We start from the raw sequence: 13,181 nt of genomic DNA, 5'->3' as shown, positions 1-13,181 counted from the left end.
TATTTTAAAGACATTTAGAAGTATCAAGCACTATTCTAAGCCTTAACAAATATCAACTAATATAATAATTTTTATCATCTTAATAACTCCATGTGGTGGTTATGTTTGTATATCAACTTGGCTGGGCCTGGTTGAGTGGCTGGGCAGCTAAATGTAGTATTCCCCATGAGAAGACTGGTAATCAACTCCTTGGTGGAATCTACTGTGAGCAGCTGAGTAGCTGCCTTAGGGATGTAGTCTGATTCCTGTATATAAGAAGAAGCCTTGGGTAATGGTCTCTAGGTTATGGCATGCTTGGACCCTGCATGTAGCTATGTCATTGTTCAGCAGCCTGCCATGCTCTACCGACTTTGGGACTTATAATGGACTTGAATTAATGGTCTGCCATTAATGTTTGGTAACATCAGGAATGTGCCATTTTATTTGTTGACCTTGGACTTGTTAGCCTCAGCAGTCAGTAGCTGCCTCTAGCTTCAATGGGCTGGGAGCAAGAGGCAGAGCTGAAGCCCAAGGTCGAGGGGCTTTCACACAGCCCCTAGAGCCTGGCATTTTGAAATCGGATTTCTAGCCTCCTGAATTGTAAGCGAATAGTTAAGGCCATCCCATTTGTGATATATTCCTGTCAGAGTGGTACTAGGTAACCAGAACACCCCATGAGGAAAGTTCTGCTATTATTTCCATTTTAAGATGAAGAAACTAAGACAGAGGAATCATCTTACTATCACACTGCTGAGAAATAATGAATCCAAAAATAAACCTAGGTAGTCTGACCCTCTGTGTGTCTACCAATGCTGTCTCCCAGAGCTAGAGAAAAATAGGTAAAGAAGAAAATGCTGGAGAAAAAGACAGAAGATGTAGCTGTATTGAGTCCATAGCTAATAAGTGACATTCCAAAAAAAAAAATCCTCACTGCCATCAAGTCAGATCCAACTCATAGCGACCCCTCCTTGTGTTTCCAAAGCAGTATCTCTACAGGAGTAAATTGCCCAGTCTTCCTTCTAAGGAGTGCCTGGTGGGTTTGAACCACTAGGCTTCTGGTTAGCAATCAAATGCTTTAGGCATTATGCCACCAGAGCTCCCTAAGAAGTGACATTAGTCTTTGAAAACACAAAAGGTAAGGTCTTCTGCCGGTCATGGTGTGCTAGAAACATTGATGACTGAACTGAACTGAAGTCAACTCTTAATAGTAAGTTTAACTGCAATAGACAGGCCTACCAGGTGAACACTTACACTAGGTAGGTACAGACCTTAGAAAAATCTACTACCATGGAAGATCAGAAGGGCAGCATTTTCATAGGGAGATAGCTCAGAAGGTAATAATGCACAGGAAAGAAAGACACATGGAAAAGCCAACCACAGAGAGAAAGTAGGAAGAGTGCTGTTACATTATGGGCATTGCAACCAATGTCATGAAACAAAATGTGCATGAAATTTTTAATGGAAAACAAATTTGCTCTGTAAACTTTCATCCAAATCACAATTTTAAAAAAAAAGGAGAAGAAATTTTAACTGTAGCTGTGAGCATAACTTTCCCAACAGCACCAGGGAAGGGCCTGGACTCAAACCCCTTAATAGACCATAAGATATCACTAACCGAGGAGGAAAGGGAGAGCTCAGGAACTTGTTTTTAATAGAAAAAAGAGGCAGTAGGGAATAATTTGAAAGATACTTCATAAGAACCAGACATTCTAGAAGCTTCCAAGTTATATCATCATATCTATACAGAAACAAAACTGCTGGTGAAAACTAACTTGTCTGTTTACTTAATAGAGAGGTGAGATCACAAAATATGTAAATCCTGCAAACCCACACCCAGAATGTATACTAGATAAATGTATTATTCTGTAGCATAATACTAAGAATGTGAACTAGGACTGCTTGGTTGTCTTTTCTTTAAAAGAATTAACTGATATTAATTACAATTCCCATTGGCAGGGTCTATTTCCCACTTCATAGCATGACAGGCAATATAAACATACTTTCAAGATGAGAGGTTATGTCAGTTAATTTCGTTCCAAGAAGTGATTTGCTCAAAACTTTATGCTATGTGTTAATAATGGTAATCCATCCAGAGAAAAGGAGACACCAGAGAATTCCACTTACCTTGGGTGGAACCTGACATTGAATTCTTTGCGAATTGCTTGTGTTGACATTAATGGCACAAGACTGAGATCCAAATAACACCAGGCTAACACCTTCCAAACCAGAACCATGAATGGTGGCCCAGAGACCTCCTGTAACAAAAACAACATTTTCAAATGGGATCCACAGCCCTACAGGCAGAAAAAATTAAGCATCCTCAAGAGAGATTAAATCAAATTAATAAAACATGAATCTCCATAATTTGTCAAAACACAAGGCAATGCTCAAACTGCAGAAAAGGCTGAAGTTAAATACATACCCTACTGTACAAAAAGAAAGAGATGGTAGTAACTAGAGGGCAGAGAGAATAGTAAGACACTTCTGGAGATATTTAAGAATAAAACAGAGGGGTACAATACTGGCATGAGTGAAACAGATGGTTTCTGAAAACTCTTCCTGCCCTAGATTTTTAACTATCATCCCTGTCAGTCCTATAAAACTTCTTCTTTTCTGGAGAAACCAATCATGACAGAGCATTATGGCAGCAAGAACAGTGGGCTTAGAGTCAGGGCTTAGATTGCTCTGCTGCTTAAAAGCAGCTTTTTATGCTATTGTTCCTTAGCTCACTAGTCTTCATTTCCCTTATCTTGAACCTCAGCCCTTGCAGCTTTATGATTTGATACCACACATACTAAATTCACAGAGTCATGATGGTGTAATGGCTAAATGCTTAGTTGCTAACCAAAAGGTTGGTGTTTCAAACCCACCTAGAAGCTCCATGGGAGAAAGATCTAGCAATCTCTTCCTGTAAAGATTACAACCTAGAAAACCCCAGGGGCCATTCTACTGTGTCACATTGGATCGCTATGGGTGGAAAACCTACCTGATAGATGTAACGACAACATACTAAATTCTGGTCATCCACGTGGTATATAAGGGAATGTCGTCACCACCCACTGCCATCAGGATTTCTCTGCTGACCACTGAAGAGCAACCACAGAAACCCCTATAGCCTCACTCCAGGATGGGTAAGAAGCGAGACAGCTCAAATCATACTAATACCATGGCACACTTTCCCATTTGGAGGTCCAGCACTCTATCTAGCTGCTTAAAAGAAAAAATAAAATAAAAAACAAACCCATTGCCACCACGTCGATTCCAACTCACAGTGAGTTCACAGAAAGCTCCACTTATTACTGTGTATTCCTACTGATGAAGGAAATATTCTGATCCATCATCTCCTCAGAAGAAGGTACAAGAGATGCCACCAAATAACTACCTCTTGAGTGGGAAGAAAGTGCAAAAACCCAGTTATCTTCCCAAAAAACATCAGTATAAAAAAAGAAACTTATACAACCTGATGAAAACATTTAGGGAGAATGTGACTGGGTGAAACAATACCCTGAATAATTAGGACAAGACTACAATGTCATTGTTGTTGGGTGCCATCAAGTTGACTGTGAGTCATAGCAACCGCATGTGACAGAGTAGAATTGTCCCCATTGAGCTTTCTAAGCTGTATTCTTTATGGAAGCAAACTGCCAGGTTTCTTTCCCATGGAACCACTGGATGGGTTAAAACCATCAACCTTTAGATTAGCAGCTGAATGCTTAACCACTGTAACTCCAGAGCTCTTTTTCAAAATTAAGAATAAAATAGAAGAAACAAGACCATTTCAAATAGCAAATAAAATATACAGTAGCAGGAAACAATTTTGACAAGAATAATTCAAGAACAGAAGAAAGATAAAAAGTCTTTTGCATGTTGCTGAGGAATCCAAAAATAAACTTAAGTAAATGGATAGACAGGATAAACATCTTTTTGTTGTTGTTGTTAGGTGCCATCGAGTCACCTCTGACTCACAGTGACCCCATGCACAGCACAACGAAACAATGCCAGGTCCTGCGCCAGCTGCCAGCTCCACAGTCCTTGTTATACCTGAGCCATCATTGCAGCCACCATGTCAATCCATCTTGTTGAGGGTCTTCTCCTCTTTTGTTGACCCCCCACTTTACCAAGCATGATATCTTTCTCCAGGGAATGGTTCCTTCTGATAACATGACAAAACAAAGGGAGATGAAGTCTGGCCATTCTTGCTTCCAAGGAGCATTCCAGCTGCACTTCTTCCAGGAAAGAATTGTTAGGTCTTTTAGCAGTCCATGGTACTTTCAGCATTCTTTGCCAGCACCACAACTCAAAAGCATCAACTCTTCTTCAGTCTTCCTTATTCATTGTCTAGCTCTCACATGCATATGAGGTGACTGAAAATACCATGGCTTGTGTCAGGTGCACCTTAGCCCTCAAAGAGACATCTCTGCTCTTCAGCACTTGAAAGAGGTCTTTTACAGCAGATTTGCCCAGTGCTACAAGTCATTTGATATCTTGACTGCTATTTCCATTGGTGTTGACTGTAGAACCAAGCAATGGGAAGTCATTGACAACTTCAATCTTTTCTCCATTTATTGTGATGCTGCCCATTGGTCCAGTTGTGGGAACTTTTGTTTTCTTTATGTTGAGGTGTAATCCATACTGCAGACTGTATTCTTCAATCTTCATCAGTAAGTACTTCAAATCATCCTCACTTTCAGCAAGCAAAGTTGTATCGTCTGCATATCTCAGGTTGTTAATGATTCTTCCTCAAATCCTGATGCCACATTCTTCTTTATATAATCCAGGTTCTCAAATTATTGGCTCAGCATACATACTGAATAAATATGATGAAAGGATACAACCCTGTATCCTTCTTGATTTTAAACCAAGCAGTGTTCCCTTGTTCTGTTTGAATGTACAGGTTCCTCGTGAGTACAATCAAGTGTTATGGAATTCCCATTCTTCTCAATGTTATCCATAATTTGGTATGATCCACACAATCAAACGCATTTCTGGAAGTTCTCTGTCAATATACTGCTGCAACCATTTTTGAATTATCTCCCACTAAGATCTTACTTGCATGCGATATTAATGATATTGTTCAATAATTTTCACATTGTGTGGGATCACCTTTCTTTGGAATGGGTACAAATATGAATCTCTCCCAATAAGCTGGCCAAATAGCTGTCTTCTAAGTCTTTGGGCATACCAAGTGAGTGCCTCCAGCACAGTATCCGTTTGTTGAAACATCTCAGTGGGTACTCCATTGATTCCTGGAGCCTGGTTTTTCAATTCCTTCAGTGCAGCTTCAACTTCTTCCTTCAATACCATTAGTTCTTGATCATATGACACCTCCTAAAATGGATGAACATCAAACAATTCTTTTTGCTACAGTGACGGTGTATTCCTTCCATCTTATTTTGATGTTTCCTGCATCATTCAATATTTTGCCCATAGAATCTTTCAATATTGCAACTTGAGGCTTTAATTTTTCCTTAGTTCTTTCAGCTTGAGAAATGCCAAGCATGTTCTTCCCCTTTGGTTTTCTAACTCCAGGTCTTTGCATATTTCATTATAATAATTGACTTTGTCTTTTTGAGCTGCTCTTTGAAATCTTCTGTTCAGCCCTTTCTTTTATGTTGTCTTTTCTTACATTTGCTTTAAATACTCTCCATTCAAAGACAAGTTACAGAGGCTCTGCTGACATCCATTTTGGTCTTTTCTTCCTTTCCTGTCTTTTTAATGACCATTTGCTTTCTTCATGGATGATGTTCTTGATGCCATCCCACAATTCCTCTGGTTTTCAGTCACTGGTGTGCAATGCATCAAATCTATTTTTTAGATGGTCTCTAAATTCAGGAGGAATATAATCAAGGTCTTATTTTGGCTCTCATGGACTTGTTTTAATTGTCTTCTACTTCAACTTGAACTTGCATATGAGCAATTGATGGTCTGTTCCACAATCAGCTCCTAGCCTTGTTTTGGCTGAAGATACTGAGCTTTTCCATCACCTCTTGCCACAGATGTAGTCAATCTGATTCCTGTGCACTCCATCTGGGGAAGTCCATATGTATAGTGGCCATTTGTGTCACTGAAAAAGGTATTTGCAATTAACAAGTCATTGGTCTTGCAAAATTCTATCATGCAATCTCCAGTGTCATTTCTATCACCAAGGCCAAATTTTCCAACTACCAGTAATTCTTCTTTGTTTCCAACTTTTGTATTCCAATCACCAGTGATAATCAAGACATCTTGATTGCATGTTTGGTCACTTTCAGACTGCAGAAGTTGGTAAAAATCTTCAATTTCCTCATCTTTGGCTTTGGTGGTTGTATAAATTTCAATAATAGTAGTATTAACTGGCTTTCCTCGTAGGCATATGGATATTATCCTATCACTGACAGCACTGTACTTCAGGATAGATCTTGAAACAGTCTTTGTGATGATGAATGCCACACCATTCCTCTTCAATTTGTCATTCCCGGAATAGTAGATCATATGGTTGTTTGATTCAAAATGGCCAAAACCAGTCTATTTAAGCTCACTAATGCCTAGGATATCAATCTTTAAGCATTCCATTTCATTTCCAACAACTTCCAATTTTCCTAGATTCATACTTCATACATTCCATATTCAGATTATTAATGGATGTTTGCAGCTGTTTCTCCTCAGTTTGAGTCATGCCACATCAGCCAATGGAGGTCTTGAAAGCTTTACTTTATCCATATCATTAAGGTTGGTTCTACTAATGAGGCAGTTCTTTCCCAGTCATATTCTGAGTGCCTTTTGACCCAAAGGGCTCATCTTCCGGTACTGTATCAGACAATGTTTCAGGACTATTCATAAAGTTGCCCAGTAATGTATCACAGTGCTTCTCTGCTATTCATAAGGTTTTCCCTGGCCAATACTTTGAGATGTGGATGGCCTCTTCCTTCTTCCAAGTCTATCTCAGTCTGGAAACTCCATGGAAACCTGTCTACCATGTGCAACCCTGCTGGTATTTGAAACACAGGTGGCACAGCCTCCAGCCTCATAGCAACATGCAAGCCACCACAGTACAACAAACTGACAGACAAGTTCCTCTCCCTTAGCTGTTCCAAATCTCTCCACCTTCCCCTTAAAGATGGCTAAGTTAGAATAAAGTGTTAATGCAATCCCAATAAAAATACAAACAGGATTTTAAATTAAATTAGGAAGGTTAATTCTAAAGTTCAATGAAAAGTAAACAATGAGAACAGCCAGGAAAAAAAAAAAATTCAAAGGAATAAAAGGGATCTCTGTCAGATATTAAAACTTTTTATAAAGCAGCTATGGTTAAAATGTATTAACACAGCATCAACATCCAGAATGGAACAACACAGAAAGTGCAGAAATAAATTCAGATAAGTACCAGGCTATAAAGGAGCTCTGGTGGCACAGTGGGTAAGGGATTTGGCTGCTAATCAGAAGGTTGCAGTTCAAACTCACCAGCTGCTCTATGGGAGGAAAATGAGGCAATCTACCTATATAAAGATTTACTGCCTTGGAAACCCAAGGAGGGGTCGCTATGAGTCGGGACCGACTCGACGGCAAACAACAACAACAACAGCCTTGGAAACCCAGCGGGGAATCATTATGAGTCAGAATCAACTCGATAACATTAGGTGTATGTGGCTATAAACCAAACCAAACTCACTGCGCTCAAGTCAATTCCAACTCATAGCACCCCCTTTGACTTTCCAAGGCAGGAAATCTTTACTGAAGTAGATTGCTCAGTCTTCCTTCCACAGAGTGGCTGGTGGGTTTGAACCACCAATATTCTGGTTAGCAGTCCAATGCCTTAGGCACTACACTGTCGTATTCTATAGCTCCTTTTATGGAACTATAGGATACGAGAAATATGGCATTTCACGTCAATAAATAAAATAAGTGAGTAGCACTGAAAAAAAAATTAAGTCTAATTCTTATCTCATATCCTTCACCAAAAGAAATTCCAAATTGATCAAATGTTTAAGTATAAAAAAGAAAGTACTAAGTAACTAGAAGAAAAAATGGGAGAATTTTTATTTTTATATAATTTCAGAGATGGATAGCCTATTTTAAAAGGTATTTTATAAACTTTGAAGCCATAAAAAAATGATAAATGACATAAAAATGTTCAATATTTATAAATTGCAAAGATACTCAAGAGACAAATGATAAAGATATAAATGGCTAATATCTTTAATAAATAGTTATTTAAAACCAGTAAGAACAATAATACAATAGGAAAAAATAGCTTAAGAAAATGAATAGACAGTTTGCTTAAAAGAGAATGCAATACCTCTTAAATACATGAAAAGATATTCAAATTCTCTTTTAATAAAGTAAATGCAAAGTAGAATTATAATAAAATATCATTTGTCTCCTATAATTAATTGGCAAAAGAGCAAAAGCTTGATAACACATTGTGTTAGGTAAGGCATGAATAATGAGATATTCTTACACAATGCTACAAAGAGAGTAAATTATATAACCTCTAAAGAGAATACTTAAGTATTAATAAAAATATTAAATGCACATAACGTCCACTTCTAAGAACCATCCTATTAATATTTTCACACAAATGCAAAATGACATATTTACAAAGAGATTCAACTAAGTCTTCTTTGTTTTTTATTTTTTATTTCCAACCAAGGTAATGGAAATAGCCTAAATGTTCAACAGACAACTGTTTGATTAAGTTGTGACTTGCTCATATAATAAAACACCATACAGATGTTAAAAAGAATAGGGAATAAACATAGATCAATGGAATAGACTTGAGAGTCCAGAAATAAACCCTTATGTTATGGCCAAGTAATTTTCTACAAGGGTGCTAACACAAGGGAATGCAGCAAAAACCAGTCTGTTCACCAAATAGTTCTGGGACAACTGTAGATCCACATCCAAAAGAATGAAGTTGGGCCCCTACCTCACACAATATACAACAATTAACTCAAAGTGGATCAGAGACCTTAATGGATGAGCAAAAACTGTAAAATTTCCTTATAAGAAAATATAGGTATAAATCTTCATGACATTGACTCAAACAATAGTTTCTTAGATATGACACCAAAAGCACAAACAAAAGATAAATTGGACTTCATCAAAATTTTAAAATATTGTGTTTTAAAGGACACTATCAAGAAAGTAGGGGATAGGTAGGAAGAGGGAGAATCATTCTCTAGGTACTAGTCACGTTTTGTTTGTGGTATGGGAAAGGTAGCACCAAATATGGGTGAAGTTTCCACAGCTTGACTAATGTAATTGATGTCACTGACTTGTACATATGAAAAGGGATGAACTAGGAAATGCTAACAACAACCCCACAAATATATATTAAAATAAATAGGGGTTACAGATGTTGTATATAACCAATCACCTCCAGGATTAGTATTCTTAGTTTGAAGATTTAGGATCATGTTCTCATGGGTAGTCCAGTCAACAGGCATAATATAGTTCTTAATGTTTATATTTTTACCTCCTACTTTGGTGAGTAGTGTCTGGGTCTTAAAAGTTTACAAATGACTATCTAGAATGTAATTATTGGTCTCTATTCATCTGGAGCAAAAGATAAAAAAGGAAACCCAAGAATCAGAGAAGGAACCATGCCATAGGATTGACTGTCTCCATGAACTCCTGCCTTCTCTATCTTGATACCAGAAAACTACAGGGTGCCCAGCTACTAGTACCCTAACATTCTTACCAGGGACACAGTGTAATTGATATAAAGGGAGAAAAATGTGGAACAGAACATCAAATTCTTAAAGAATCCAAATTTATTGGACCCACTAAGACAAGGAACACTCAAGATTATTGCCATGATATACACTTTAAGCCTTTAAGTAAAACTATGCCCTAAAGTCACCTTTAAACTAACTAGAAGTTCAGCTCAAAAAGTAAAGAATGTTACCCTTGAGTACACTTTAAAAAAATTATATGAGACCAAATGGACAACAGTTATTCTAAAGCACAGACGAAAAGTTTTGGGGCAGTGAGACTAAGTTAATGGGAGTGAAACAACTAGGATGGAAATAATGAGAATGTAGACACAAAGTGAAAAAACTAAACTATGTCACTGAACAGTATGTGTAGAAATTGTTGAATGACAGTGTGTTTTGCTCTATATATTTAAAATGCAATAAAGCATTAAGTAAAAAAAAGTAAGACGGTAACCCAGAAAATGGGAGAAAGTATTTTCAAATCATATATGAGAAGGAACTTATATGAAAAATATATAAAAGAACATTTACAACTCAAAATTTAAAAGACAACCCAATTAAAACATGGACAAAGCTCTGAACAGACTTTTTTCCAAAGAAGATATACAAATGGCCAATAAGGACATGAAAAGACACTCAATCCCATCAGTGATCAAGGAAATGCAACAAATCTGTAATAACGTACCACTTCACACCCACTAGGATGGGTAGAATCAAAAAGTCAGATAACAAGTGTTGGTTGGCAAGGATGTGGAGAAATTAGAACACTCATAGCACTGCTAGTGGGAATGTAAAATGGTGAAGCTACTTTGGAAAACAAGTTTATATAGACTTACCATATAACCTTAAACAGTTTATACAGAGTTATCATATGACCCTCAAAAAAAAAAAAAAAAACACCTTTCAAGGGTACTTCTGCATGTGGGTAAGTGATGATTCAAAATATTATTGGCAACATTATTATATGTACTTACTACTTACTCAACTATTCTACAAATCCCTGCTGGCAGGTCTGGCTGGGCCTGATTCTTTAAATCCCCTATAATTGTTGCTGTCAAGTCGGTTCTCACACTTAGCAACCCTATACTACCAAACCCAACCCACTGCCATCGAGTCGGATCCGACTCACAGCGATCCCTCTTTGGGTTTCCAAAGCAGTATCACTACGGAAGTAGATTGTCCAACCTTCCTTCCAAGGACTGCCTGGTGGGTTTGAACTACCAGCCTTTTGGTTTGCAGTCAAATGCCTTAGGCACTATGCCACCAGAGCTCCCAACCCTATACTATACATAGAAATTATGTGAGGATAGCATCAAAACATAGATTCTGATTCAGAAGGTCTGAAGTGTGGCCTAAACCTCTGCCTTTCTACCAAGCTCCTAGGAGATGAGATCCTGCTGGGCTAGGATCACATTTTGAATAACAAGGTCTTCAGCACCTAGCACAGGATTTTACATAGGGCAGCTTAATCAGTGTTGACTGATTAACTAGCTGGTTGAAATAAGGAAGCTGGCAGTGCAGAAAAAGGGTTAAATAGGGAAAGCTTAAATATAGTAATAAAGAAAGTGGCAGCTAAAGCCTTTCCCTCAATATCGCTCCCTTTCTATTTAGGCTTGCGGAAAAATAATTTATATCCACCCAACATTCTCTCTTCTCTAAATCTTGCATGTTCTACTAAAAATAGAGGAATCATGTACAATGCCCCCAGACTTGCGAATCCCTTCATTACATTATTTACAGTATAAAATACCCTGATAAGATGACCAACTTGTCCTGGTTTGCCTGGGACTATCCTAGTTTTAAAGAACTCTGGTGGCACAGTAGTTAAAGCATTCAGCTGCTAACCAAAAGGCTGATGGTTTGAACCAACCACTCCAGGGGAGAAAGATGAGGCAGTCTACTTCCAAAAAGATTTACAGCCTGGATCATGTGGGGTAAGATGGTGGAGTAGGCAGACAAACTACACAGAGCTTCTTCAACAAAGAAAAGGGGAACCAATTAACACAGATAAAGAAGATAATGCAGGAGCCCTGAGCTTTGAAAGGAAGGGTACAGAAGTGGACTAAACTCCAACTAGTAGAAGAACCTGCATGAAAACATTATAAAAGGAGACATACAGAGCTGTGGGCTGTCAGCCATCCTAATGGCACGGACAGCTTGGATATTGCCAAGTGGTGTTAGGACCTAAGAACCTAAAAATTGGCCCTGCTAGCCAGGGGCTGCACGGAGGACTGTACTGGCTGGTGAATGAAAGGGGAAGCAGTGAAAAAGGAGACAGGGTGAGCTGTGGATTTTTGCCTGTCTGGAGGACTCAGCCATTTTGAATGTTTACAAGCGGTATGACCATTTTGGATATTTAGAGCAACAGTGTTCTTTCAGATTCCAGGAATTTAAGAATAGGCTCCACTTGCCAAGAACTGCAAGGACATTCCAGACACCAACAACTGGAAAGGTGCAATAGTCCCCTTGTAACTCTTATATCCCACACCCTCTTGGTGAACAGAAGTGCAACCATCCCTCACTCCTACCCACCTTCTGGGCCAGCAGGAATTGCATCCCAGTCTGTGTGTTCTGATGGAGCCTGGGTGCTCTGGCCCACTCTGTCCAGATTTACTTTTTTCCTTTTTTTTTTTCCCCCAGTTTGTTTGTTTTTGTCTATTTAAAATTATTACTGCTATTATTTTTTTCATCCCTTTCATTATTATTTTTCATCCTTTTTATTATTATTCTTTATTCTTCCCTTCCCAGGTTCTAGTTTCCAGCTTTATCTCTCTTCCATATTCCTGGTTCCTATTTTTCTCTTTCTTGTGTTTAACCCTATTCCTTGTTTTCTTTTTGCATTGTTCTCTTTTTCTTAAATATTCTTCTACTCTACCTCTTTTCTCTTATTGCCCCCTCCCAGATATCGCAGGGATTTTTGTTGCTGTTGTTGTTGTTGTTTGTTTGTTTTTTCCTTTTCTTTTCTTTTCTGTTTATTTGGGTGATTGTTTCTATGAATTTATGCTGTCTGTTTTTTATCCACTGGCTTTTACTTTTTTGATGGTTTTTCGGTAGTTATTTATGTCTAACTTAGTGGGAGACAGCAAACATACCCATACAACACAACCACACCCACACCTCCTGCAGCTCCACCAACTGGTCAATGATAAACAACCACCAAAAAGAGCCTGACTCAACCTTAACTGCTCTTCACAAACAGTTAACAGAGATCTAAGTACTACAATGTTACAATGTCTCAGAGGCAACAGATCATAATAGTCCACACAAAAAAGCAAGATAAAGCAGTAGAAAAAGGAGCAGGATACAGACCCAGAACACATCCCAGAAGAAGCACCAGCATTGAAACTCCCTGATAAGGAATTCAAAAGAATTATACTTAGGTATCATCAAAGGATTGAGGGACAGATCAAGGAAAACACAGACAAAACACTAGAAAAATTTTGGAAGAAAATACAAGAACAAAATGAAAAAATAAATGAAAAATTAGAAATAATATAAAAATCTAGA

The 13,181-nt window shown here is 38.1% G+C and overlaps 1 protein-coding gene across 1 annotated transcript in view; it reads right to left on the bottom strand.

The window, feature by feature from the left end:
• Positions 1-13,181, bottom strand: part of PKHD1 (PKHD1 ciliary IPT domain containing fibrocystin/polyductin) — a 774,619-nt gene that overhangs the window by 672,496 nt on the left and 88,942 nt on the right. The window contains exon 27 of the mRNA XM_007936280.1: positions 2,104-2,234. Within this exon, the coding sequence (XP_007934471.1) occupies positions 2,104-2,234 (131 nt within the window). The remainder of the gene's footprint in view (positions 1-2,103; positions 2,235-13,181) is intronic.

This window comes from Orycteropus afer, unplaced genomic scaffold (assembly GCF_000298275.1).
Source record: "Orycteropus afer afer isolate SDZICR_OR568_19922 unplaced genomic scaffold, OryAfe1.0 scaffold00034, whole genome shotgun sequence".
In the NCBI taxonomy this organism is placed as follows: Eukaryota; Metazoa; Chordata; class Mammalia; order Tubulidentata; family Orycteropodidae; genus Orycteropus; species Orycteropus afer.
Note: the sequence above shows the minus strand (reverse complement) of the source record. Positions and strands in the feature narration are given on the sequence as shown.